Raw genomic sequence first — 12,516 nt, forward strand, 5'->3', positions numbered from 1 at the left:
CTCTAATGCTGAATGCTTTTGTTTGTATTTGTGAAGTTCATCACTGGATTTTGTTTGATGTGTTTCTTTAGTGTCCAGTGATGACAGTGAGGGTTTGGAGTCCACTAAGAACCCTCTGGAGGAGATGACTGCAGGTTTGTTGGACAGCAGTGGTCAGAAACTTCCTCTTCAGGCTGTCAATGTGAGGTGCAAGCTGATGGACCTACTGTGTCAGGTGTGATCCTACAGTTGATGTTACTGCGAGTATATGAGCGATATAAAGCAGGCAGTGCAGTGAGAGAGTTTTTCAGTCAAAGCATCACTGTTTTCTCTCACTCCAAGGTTCACTTGTTAAACAATGTTATGAAATATAAAAAATGGTGGGCATAAGGAAAAAAATACATGACAAAGTGATTAAGAAGTTAAAAAAAACTTAAAAATAAAAGCCAGAAAGAATGATGAAATTATACTGACAATTTCAAACTTCAACCATAACCAAATCTTTTTCTGCTCTGTCACCAGGTCATCATTTTTCAGACCTACACAAACAAGAGTGCTGTTCCCATTGAAGCAAAGTACGTCTTTCCGCTGGAGGAGACGGCAGCAGTGTGTGGATTTGAAGCCTTTATCAATGGAAAACACGTCATTGGAAAGGTGCAGGTCATTCAGATTTTGTTGAATGCAGCCTCTGCTCTTCATAACTGCTTTCTCATCAGTTTTCAATGTTTTTTTTCCCTGTAGGTAAAGGAAAAAGAACAGGCTCGTAAGGAGTACAAGCAAGCCATAGAAAAAGGCCATGGAGCCTACCTGATGGACCAGGATGCACCGGTGAGTTACTTACTACTGTTTCTTTCTGATATTGTATCAGAAGGCTTCTTTAAGGTCATGTGTTTATGTGAGGCAGGATGTATTTACAATCAGCGTGGGGAACCTTCCTCCCGGAGCCACAGTTTTGATCAAGGTGACGTTCATCACTGAGCTGGTGGTGAGATCAGGCTCTATAGTCTTCTCATTGGCTGGCAGTGTGGCACCATGGCAACAGAGTGCCGCCCTTAATCAGACGACTCAGGTACGACACGGCTGGTCTTCAGTCACTGTTTTTAAACTACTGTTTGAGTTACTAGGGATGCACAATATATCATATTGTCCACTATATATGAACCGGCCGATAAATGCTTATTTTTAATGTCATTGTAATCGAGCCAATAATATAAAATTAAGCCAATATATTAAAGCTGATAAATTATGGATTATTTCTTCCTGTTGAGCCACACAGATGCACACTGCTCACCATCATGATTTGATTGGTGTCTTCACTGACAAAGCAGCAAAAAGGTCATACAATCCCATACCATTTCTAGTTGTGCTACTGTACCTGTTCTTAAATATACAAACATGCTGGATCTGAGTAAACTTAATATTTTATTTATTTATCCCTGGCACATGTATTTTAATTCTTTATGAAAGTAATGTTGTCCAGTGACTACTTTGCATTATTTATGTGTAATGATATTTTTGGTCAGGCAATAGATTTTTTTAGAAAAGAAAGTTGGCCATAGGAATGAAAAAAAAAAAAATTAAAAGTTAAGAAATCCTTAACTAGTTCAAACTACATTTGGTAAATCTAGATATTTCCTTGCAGTTTTTTTGTTAAGTAGAGTCAAAAGCGGTTTTACACTGTATGTGTCAGGTTGGGTGGGTGGAAGGAGTGAGGACTCAATTGCAGGAAGAAAGAGGGTTTTTATTAATAATGAAATAAAACAAAAACACAACAACCCCGAGGGGGAAAACAAACTAGAACTTAAACTTGACTTGAATGGCCTAGACTTGACGACACACAAGGAGAAATACGACATTCAGTGACAACGAACCAGCACAGGACTGCAAACACAAGGAAAAATATAGCTGCGAGCAGCGATGGCGGGCCCAAGCCCGGTGGCACCGCCACCCCGGTGGCTTCAGGGCAACTGTGCACAGCGGGCAATAGGCACTTAAAACGGTTAAACATCAAAGGACTATGTCAAATTCACTCCATATTTACTGCACTACAAGGTGCCGCTATAGAGCCCCTCCTCCCTGCCCATTTTCAAAGGATTACATGTGCCAAGTTTTAACATTATTCTGATGAATTTTGAAGCAAATCAGGTAAAAATAAGAGGGTGATCTCAATGTATGCTGAAAGTGACACATTTTCTGCTTCCAGTTGGTGGCGCTATGACTTTGAATCACAATAGTCAAATCCATGTGATCAGCCTTGTACAACGAAGACTAAGCCAAAGTTTCATCAAAATCAATTAATGTATGCAGAAGTTATAACACTTTGTTTCCATTTTCTTGCCATAAATTCGTTGCCTCGCCACGGCCAAACCGTTTGAGATATCCAAAATCCGTTTGCAATTAAACAACTTCAATGTGTTCGCAACAAGTTAAAAAAGCTTGGTGTAAATTGGATAAACCCTGTAGGAGTAGTAGTATAAAATTCATAGCCTGTTTTTTCAAAAAATTAACATTCAAACCAAAATAGCTGACTTCCTGTTGGTCGGAGCTAATGAATGTAAATTAGAAAATTGTCCGGCTTGATGAGAATAATATGTGTACCGAGTTTGGTGACTGTAGGAAAAACTAACCCCCACTTTTGTCAAAAGGTGGCGCTACTGAGCCCCTCCACCACGCCCATTTCTATGGCTTTGTCCATGTCTACTGGTTGACAATATTGATGTGTGTGTCGAGTTTCATGCAATTTGAAGCATGTTAAGAGCCTCAAAAACACTCAAGAATATTATTACAGTTTGACCTGTTGCCATGGCAACAATATTTCAAATATCAAAAATCCTGTCATAGGTCTACATCTGCTGTGTATTGACATTACACTGATGAAGTTTGAAGCAAATCAGGTAAAAATAAGAGGGTGATCTCAAAGCATTTTAAAAGTGATACACTTCTTGCTGCCATTTGGTGGCGCTATAACTTTGACTCACAATAGTTACATCCATGTGATCAGACTACTACAACCAACACACTCCTGAAGTTTCATAAACATCAATCAATGTACGCAGAAGTTATAACACATTTCCTGTTTCCCTTTTCTCGCCATAAATTCGTTGCCTCGCCACGGCCAAACCGTTTGAGATATCCAAAATCCGTTTGCAATTAAACAACTTCAATGTGTTAGCAACAAGTTAAAAAAGCTTGGTGTAAATTGGATAAACCCTGTAGGAGTAGTAGTATAAAATTCATAGCCTGTTTTTTCAAAAAATTAACATTCAAACCAAAATAGCTGACTTCCTGTTGGTCGGAGCTAATGAATGTAAATTAGAAAATTGTCCGGCTTGATGAGAATAATATGTGTACCGAGTTTGGTGACTGTAGGAAAAACTAACCCCCACTTTTGTCAAAAGGTGGCGCTACTGAGCCCCTCCACCACGCCCATTTCTATGGCTTTGTCCATGTCTACTGGTTGACAATATTGATGTGTGTGTCGAGTTTCATGCAATTAGAAGCATGTTAAGAGCCTCAAAAACACTCAAGAATATTATTACAGTTTGACCTGTTGCCATGGCAACAATATTTCAAATATCAAAAATCCTGTCATAGGTCTACATCTGCTGTGTATTGACATTACACTGATGAAGTTTGAAGCAAATCAGGTAAAAATAAGAGGGTGATCTCAAAACATTTCAAAAAGTGATACACTTCCTGCTGCCAGTTGGTGGCGCTATAACTTTGACTCACAATAGTCACATCCATGTGATCAGACTCCTATAACGAACACACTCGTGAAGTTTCATAAAGATCAATATATGTATTAAGACGTTATAACACATTTCCTGTTTCCTTTTTCTCGCCATAAATTCGTTGCCTCGCCACGGCCAAACCGTTCGAGATATCAAAAATCCCCTGGCAATTTTTAATCATCAGTGTCTTGACTTCATGCTGACCGAGTTTGGTGGCGATCGGATTAATCGTCTAGGAGGAGTATATCAAATTCCAGAGCATGCGTTTTTCAAACAACCCTTAATAGCTGACTTCCTGTTGGCGTGGCGATTAACTTAGAGCGCGAAAGTTGTTCGGCCCGATGAGGTCTATATGTGTACCGAGTTTCATACTAATACGTGCAAGCATGTTTAATATATGGACCAAATTTTCCAATAATAACCAACTGCAGAACCGCAGAACCATACGTCATGACAGTCTGAGGACGACAGCGCCAGACTAACAGCCTGAGGGCGGAAGTGGGCGGAAGTGGGCGGAGTAATAGTCTCACGTTGGATGTGGGCGGAGTTGACGACAAACAAGCAAACAATCATGGCGGAAGAAGCGAACACGGTAAAAAGTTTCTTTGTGTTGTGCTTTTAATCGATCACGTTTATGTGTTGTGTATTTATTCGATCGTTAACACTTAACATGACTCAGATATTTTGTAAATGGGCTTCAAAGTCACTTTATCACGTCTTTTGATATTTTACAAATCGTCTCACGTTGCTTGCGCCCAGGTGAATAAATACTATAGTCATTTATAGTAAATACTATAGTGTTTTTGAACCATACTATAGTACTATAAATACTTGAATTAATTTATTGTGGTAATTCTATAGTTGCTGTGATAATATGGCAGCTATAATAATATAAACAAATTACTTTACCCAATATTGTACTAAGTTTTCTACAATTTTAGGGTATATTATACTACAATATACACTACAGTTTACTGTAGTAAAAACTAAAGTATACTATTTATACTAGTTTATCAGTTCACTATAGTTAATATTATAGTATTATGTAGCATTCATTAGTGTTGTAAATACAGTATGGTTCAAAAACACTATAGTATTTACTATAGTATTTTTTCACCTGGGTGTTTACATATTCATGGTTTGTTATTTTACTTGTTGTTGGTACTGTATTTTATTTAATTGGTTACATTTTACAATACTGATCAGTGTTTTTGTGGATTTTAGAGGCATATTAGTATCGGGAGATGCTCCGCTTTACTTCATTTACAGCGATGCAAAACGTGCTGCAACAACTTCCACTGCCCAGTGCTCTTAAACCGACCAGACGGCACAGGTTGAATGCACAGCTTCAAATTCACTTAAAAAAAACTGTCGTTCATGGAGGTATGAACGTTTCTTTTGTATTCTGAATTTAAAATGTTGTTTTTGCAATGAAGTAAGTAGTAATTTTGACTTTAGAAGAATGAAACTTGTTTCTTTTATGCAATTTTTATGGTTATATATCTAAGTTTTTCTTTGATTTTGCAATGCAGTAAATTGACAAGCAGAATCACCCCAGAACAAGAGAAGCTGATCAAAAACAAGGTTAGTTTTATAAGACTTTCATAAACACATAAGCTACTTATACAGATGGTGTGTTATATCTGTCACATCTTTTCAGGAATAACTTAATAATATTCTATTGTTTTAGAAACAGTTGACCGGCTGTGTGGGATCTTCATGTTAATGGTAAGCAAAAAAAAGGAAAAGTTAAAAGTTTTTAAAAATGTATGAACTTCTCTTTTCATTAGAATGAAAAACATATATGAGGGCTTTTCATACTTTAAATAGTTAACCCTGGGTGATTGTTAACCCCAGGTAAACAGAATCCTGGGTTATCTTGATTCACGTTTCACACTGATCATCATTTACCTGAGGTTAACAATTAATCCTGAGTATTCATATGCACTGTACATTACTAAACCCTGGTTAACATCCTTATTTGCAGTGTCAGTGTCACTGATTGGATGAACAAAGCACACAATATGTTTTCATAAATGCTTAGGCATTGCACATCCTCATTACATATAGTCAACTTCCTCATTACATATAGATCAAGTTTATCCTGAATTAACATTTCAGACTATAAAAGAATTAAACAGTATTTTCTGCTCTGCAATTGTTGCATTTTCTGTCAGCATTTGTTTTTTTTTTTTTTCTTTCCAATGCTGAATTTTCTATTTATATACAATGCACAGTGTTTCTGTGACTGTCAAAAGCATGTAAATATACAAGCAATATGTGGAGCGTTACTTTACCCACGGTTAAAAGTGGTGTTTAGGACGACGATAACCCGGGGTTAAATGTAGCGTGAAAAGCCATGTGAATTGCTTGCCTTTTAAAAAAAAAAAAAAAAAAAAAAAATTATACTGAACATAACTGATTAATTTCATTGGTGACAGAGTATGATTTAAGTCTTCAATATATAAACATGAGAAAAACAGAATGTCAAAACTTTATTATACATGCTGTGCTGCATCCTGACTACAACACAAAGTGTTGTTAAATACACTTTTAACATCTCATCCCATTTGTTTATACCCTTCTCTCATGAAGGAACCACGGATCACAGAAGACTTCTGCGCTGCACAACAATCAAAGGTCTTTACGGGTTTAGTGGAAGAGCTGTGCTTTCTGATATTGAAAGAAAAAGACCAGGAACAAGAACTTTCACAGGCTGAAACAGATGATGACAGACAACTGGCCAAAGAGCCTTTAGTGTTTTGCTTTCAAATTAAGGATGATATGGACATTTTACAAAAAAAGTTTATTTTTTTAGATTTAATTTGTCATCATGTACCTGCTGTTCAATCTACACTCAATTTGGTTTGATTTTGTATTTTTTTAGAGCAAAGCACAGCTAGTGGCTATATAATGCTTTTGCTCTTACATTTTAGTACATTTTATTAAAATTAAATAAATATCTTTTGTTTTTGGGTTTGATGGATCTGAATGTGTTTAATTCATGCATTCTAGTGTACAACCGTGTAATGCGTATTATATATTATGAAAAACAATGATTCATTCTGAAATGCTTAAGTAAAATATTTTATGACAAATTAATAAATGTTTATCGATTTTAGTGTTTAAGCTTTGTTGTGTTCAATTTATATTCAGTTAATCATTTAAGACATAAAACAAATTTATGAACTTTTAAAATATTAAAAGGTTACAAGGGGATTTTAATACACACATAGGCTATATATATATATCTTAACGTGATTGTGTATATGATTAAGCTATTAACACAATGTGAATCTATATCTATAATTTCAGTTAGATCGTTTTAATACAATATTTCACATTAACATGGTTTTAAACTTTAAAATGCTCCAAATGGAGCGATGCCTACGGAGATAAATTGGCTCCGCCCACTTCCGCCCTCAGGCTGTTAGTCTGGCACTGTCGTCCTCAGACTGTCATGACGTATGGTTCTGTGGTTCTGCAGTTAGTCCTATCTCAAATTTTCAGACTTTTTTCAAGGGGGCGCTGTCGAGCCCCCCTGCCACGCCCGGGTACCAGCCTCTCCGGCGTCCTAATGGCCGCGGATTCCAATGTGTGTGCCAATTTTCAAGAGTTTTTGAGCATGTTAAGGCCCCCAAAAAGCCCCGGAAGACGTAAAAAAAAAAAAAAAATAATAATAATAATCCTTAGAAGAACAAGAGGGCCCTGCGCGAATTTTCGCTTGGGCCCTAATAAATAGGAGAGCAAATGAGGCAGGTAATGAGGGAGGACAGTGGGGCAAATCAACCAATAATGAGGTAACAAGGTGGGCAGGGTCAAGACAATAGACATGAGAGCACATGGCACAAAGAAACACATGACAAGCCATGTGCTCACACCAAACAAAACAAAGACACAAGCACATGGCCATTGGCCAATGAAGACAAATCACAAGCCATGTGCTTACACAAGACCAGACATGAACACGTGACTATGAAAACTTCACACAAAACAAGACAACATGGAAGCACGCAGCCCGTGAAACACAGACTGCGTGCTAACACAACACATCACAAAAACACAACATGAAAGCATGCGGCAGGTGGAAATCACCGCGTGCTACACAAAACATGAGACCGTGCGCTCACAATTAAGACAGGACTGGGAGCGCGAATGTCCGAATCCCGACACGAAACCGAAACCAAACTAGACACGAGTGCCGGGATCCGAACGCCACGCTCCCAACATGAAACAAGGCACGCAGACAAGAGAGCGCACAGCCCCGAGAACACTCGAGACCGTACGCTCACACAAAAACACGACAAGAACGGGAGTGTCAGAGCTCTGTCACAAAACCAAGAAATAAACTAGACCGAAGTGACAGAACCCTGACAGTATGTTTGATTTATGTTGAAGTGCTTCAGACGTGGCTTTTTTTAGTGAGCCTTTTGTTTTTGTAATCAGACTCTCAAACATTTTCATTAAGATTTAGATTTATCGGCTGATATATTGGTTATTGACTTCCAAAAATAAAGAATCATCTTTATAAGTACTGGCCAAATGTACATATTGGTGCATTCCTATAATTTACAGTGTATTAACTTACATTTAGTCCATTAAAGAAAGAAGTTGTGTTGTGTTTCAGACAACTGTTGAAAAGATCGGTGTGACGGAGCTTCAGTCAGAAGGGTGAGAGTCTCAAACGCTGGAGAATCCACAGAGAAATTCACTAAAAATCAAAATGCATCTGCTGATGAGTAACAATATAAAAGTCAATTATTTAATTTAGCAAACCATGTTGTCTTCATAACATCACACTCTCTTTCATTTGTTCCCTTTCTCTTTCCTCAGGGAGTTTTCTCTGTCTATGTCCATTGAAATGCCTTACGAGATCATCAACTTGAGCTCTTCTCACCGCATCAAAACCAAGGTTATTTTACTCATATTTGTGGATTTTCTTACTAAATACTTGTTATATTGTCTGAAGAAAATAAAACATATTTGGTTATTTACGGTATTATTAACAGTATCAGTGTTTTTCCTGTTCAGATGACAGACTGTAAGGCAGTGATCAGCACGTTACCGGGACAAACTCTTGGATCTGAAGGGTTACAGGTGTCCTTCAGTCTTTCTAATATCCACATGCCCAGGATGTGGGTCGAGAACCATCCGGATAAAGATAGTCAGGTAATGAAACGATCAGTCACATCTGATTCATACAGCAGACAAAAATGTCTCTCTTTCCTTCACACACCCTGACCTGAAATCCATACAGATAGGTCCTTCTCTGACACTCTCTGATCCCTGCAGGCCTGCATGCTGGTGTTTTATCCAGACTTTAAGTCAAGCGGGGTGTCCAGCTCTGGAGGTCCGTCCAGTGTGAGCGATGTGGTCATCCTGCTGGACTCCTCCAAGTCCATGCAGGGAGACGCCATGCTGAACGCCCGCAGGATTGCCCTTCAAGTCCTCAAATCTCTGGACCGCTCACTGAAGATCAACATCATCTCTTTCAGCACTGGTTAGTGCTCACTGAGACAGTCTTCTGCTCTTCTAGTGATCATCATGTTGATACTTTCATTTCCCTATTATTCTTGTGATTTGTAGTGAAGCATTATGGATGAAGAATAGTTCATTCACATATTGACATGTTATTCTTAAAATGTGTGTTTTTAAGATTACAAGGAAGCTTTTCCTGCACCAGTGCCTTTAGATGAAGCATCTGAACCAGCCAGAAATTTTATTATGGTGAGTAATGTTAAAATGCCTAAAGATGAGTGTTTCTGTGTTTTGAAAGGGGACATACTGAGATATTCTTCAGGGTTTTTGATTCCTTCCATCAAGTGACATCATTCGATTCCCATAATGCATCATCTTCACTTCATTTGAACTTGAGATGTTTTGCCACCATAGTGTTGTAGTTACAGCATCTGCCATCAGGGTCTAACTGTACCACACTAACCAGCTGAACCTTGACCCCTTGATTAATCACTAAAGTTGATCACTAAAGTTAATTTGCTTATCATTGCATGTCTGGTGTCTTCAGTCCTGTAGTGGTGCTGGTGGCGGCACTGAGCTGTGGCGTCCTCTCCGTATCCTGAGCTTGCTGCCTCCCTGTCGGGGCGTGAGGAACATCCTGCTGCTCTCTGATGGACATGTTCAGAATCAGCCTCTGACCCTACAGCTGGTCCGAGAAAACTCCTGCCACACGCGCCTCTTCACCTGCGGACTCAGGTCTGCCTTTGAAGAGATAAACACAAATCTATTTCTCACTCTAGTTAATTTCTGAACCTACAGTTTGATTGTGTTTCTCTAGCTTGACAGCTAATCGTCATATGCTCAGAGCTTTGGCTCAAGCCAGTGGAGGAACGTATGAATTTTTTGACACCAAGATGAAACACACTTGGGCAGAGAAGGTGAATCACGCTTTTCATTGGATTGTTGCTTTTTATTAACAAAAAAGGAGCATTATCTTTTCAACATGGGCCGCTCTGAGGCTTGATATTTACAGACTTGCTGGTAATTTCAGGTGCGCGCTCAGGTTCAGCGTATGGAGTCTCCAGGCTGCAGATCAGTGGCAGTGAAGTGGCAGCAGTTTAATCCCACAGCGCCCCCTCCTGTTCAAGCCCCCTCACAGCTTCACGCCCTCTTCAGTGACTGTCACACTCTCATATACGGCTTTGTGCCGCACTGCACTCAGGTAGACCTGCTGTATTGATATATTGGTGCATATAAATGAAAATGATTATATTATTTTTTATGTTCATTTAGTGACAAGCATGTGGAAAACATGCCTTTATTATTTTTAATGAAATTTCTGCTGTATTTTAGATCTTAAATTGTAATTTCATTCAATCTCCTTGAATACAGTGGTTAAAAACATCACCCTATGAAGCATTTTCAGAGTGAGATTTATCAAGATCATAATATGTAATACCCAGCTATTTGTATATGTATTTATTTATTGTTAATTGTGTAATATTCACTCTTTTAGGCCACACTGTTTGGTGATTTGAGTGGGAATGAGATCAAAACAATGGTTTCCACCACAGAACTACAAAAGACGAAAGGAACTGTGAGTGAGCATCTTCAATACTTCATATAATCTGAAACATCATCAGTTGTTTATCAGACATTTGAGGTGTGTGTGTGTGTGTGTGTGTGTGTGTGTGTGTGTAGTTCCTTCACAAGTTAACAGCAAGAGCGATCATCAGAGATTATGAAGATGGCATTCTAGGCAACAATGAGGCAGAACATGAGGTACAATATTTGGCTGCATGTTGCTGTTTTTATTAGAACTGGCAAATCTGCTAACAGAAGAACTTGATTTGCTGTCTTGTGTCTCTCTAACAGGGGAAGAAAGCAGAGCTGAAGTCCTACATCATTGAGCTCAGTAAAGAGTTCTCCATCTTGTCCCAGTTCACAAGCTTTGTCGCCATTGAAGAGAGGGTATGATTACTGATAATGTAAAATGAATTAAAAATTAATTCAACAAATTAAATTGAATTTATTAATCTGTAAAAATAAGATTTTATCCCCTGGTTTCACAGACAAGGCTTAAGCTAGTCCCAAACTAAAATGCATGTTTGAGCTGTTTTAACTGAAAGCAACTTGCACTGACCTGTCTTAAAATATGTCAGGGCTTTGTTTTGTCCCATGTTGCAAAAAAGTTTTTTTTTTAATACATTTAAATATCTACTTAAATGTCCTAATTGAACTAAGGCTAATCCTGGCTTAATCTAAGCCCTGTCTTTGAAACTGGACCTAAAGGTCCAACGGCAAGATTTATTGCAGATGCTATATAATGAACATCTTCCAAATATTAATAATGAAAATATTCCATATATTTGTCTGATATATCAACATCTGCTTAAGTATAGATAAGCTAAGATAAACTAAAATGACTTTTGTGTCCTCATTTGCTCTTTGTAGGACCAGAATGAGCTTGACACTGGATTGACAGATATTCCTAAACTCATATCAGAGGAGGATGTGGATATTTTGCCATATATGGGCTGGACTGAAGAGAAGCTCAAGGCTGCGCATATTATTGCTGCTGAAGAAGATCACATATACGCAGTGGCGTACTGCAAGTCTGTGAGCCCCCCCCCAACAGTTTCAGCTGTCATGAGGAAAAAAAAGTCCATCAGAATGCGCCGGTGCATTCGTCGGCCAGAGGTATAAAAATGTAGCCAATTTAGTTTCATATTTATATTTAAATATTGGGCTATAGCCTAATATTATTATTATTTTTTTTTTTAAATGTCACCGGGTCAGACATGAGTTTGACCACTTCATTAAGTTTTGTTTTATAGTAAGTCTTTCTTTAAAGTGAATTTCATTTTGTAGAAATTGTATCTTAATTTCAATCAATGTTTCATCAACCAAATGCCTATATTTAATAAATAGGAAGTACGCCCGTACACCACTGCGTATACGTAACAAAAGAGTTCATTACAGCTGTTGCCACGTAGTGTAGTGATCCAATCTGACATCATTCAGTACTCAGATCTTCAGTATTCTCAACCTTTTTTTTTCTCAGACAGATGCAGCGGAATCGACAAGTAGCTGCTCCATGTATCCTGATCTGCGGGATTGTTATAGAAGAGCAGATGATGATGAAGATGATTCCGTGGATTGTTTTTATCAAGAAGCCTGTCTCTACTCAGTGGATGTTGATATGGATCTTGATCTTATTGAGACATTGAAACCTTCTCCTCCTCCTTCTGGTGGTGCCACCATGAGTGACAGGTTACTTCCTCCTACTACCACCCAAGTTGCCACCTCAATGCCTTTTCACCATGAATTTGCCTGTTTCTCATTT

The 12,516-nt window shown here is 38.2% G+C and overlaps 1 protein-coding gene across 4 annotated transcripts in view; it reads left to right on the forward strand.

Annotated features, from left to right (window-relative positions):
• LOC137036484 (protein mono-ADP-ribosyltransferase PARP4-like) overlaps positions 1-12,516 on the forward strand; it is a 38,304-nt gene that overhangs the window by 6,967 nt on the left and 18,821 nt on the right. For all 4 annotated transcript variants that reach the window (XM_067410687.1, XM_067410685.1, XM_067410686.1 and 1 more), the window contains 17 exons: positions 72-214; positions 502-633; positions 721-807; positions 884-1,048; positions 8,341-8,384; positions 8,547-8,625; positions 8,745-8,882; positions 9,006-9,213; positions 9,370-9,440; positions 9,739-9,926; positions 10,009-10,108; positions 10,222-10,392; positions 10,687-10,767; positions 10,872-10,952; positions 11,046-11,141; positions 11,625-11,870; positions 12,235-12,443. In XM_067410687.1, the coding sequence (XP_067266788.1) occupies positions 72-214; positions 502-633; positions 721-807; positions 884-1,048; positions 8,341-8,384; positions 8,547-8,625; positions 8,745-8,882; positions 9,006-9,213; positions 9,370-9,440; positions 9,739-9,926; positions 10,009-10,108; positions 10,222-10,392; positions 10,687-10,767; positions 10,872-10,952; positions 11,046-11,141; positions 11,625-11,870; positions 12,235-12,443 (2,239 nt within the window). The remainder of the gene's footprint in view (positions 1-71; positions 215-501; positions 634-720; positions 808-883; positions 1,049-8,340; positions 8,385-8,546; positions 8,626-8,744; positions 8,883-9,005; positions 9,214-9,369; positions 9,441-9,738; positions 9,927-10,008; positions 10,109-10,221; positions 10,393-10,686; positions 10,768-10,871; positions 10,953-11,045; positions 11,142-11,624; positions 11,871-12,234; positions 12,444-12,516) is intronic.

The sequence above is a fragment of the Chanodichthys erythropterus genome, chromosome 14, assembly GCF_024489055.1.
Source record: "Chanodichthys erythropterus isolate Z2021 chromosome 14, ASM2448905v1, whole genome shotgun sequence".
Lineage (NCBI taxonomy): Eukaryota > Metazoa > Chordata > Actinopteri > Cypriniformes > Xenocyprididae > Chanodichthys > Chanodichthys erythropterus.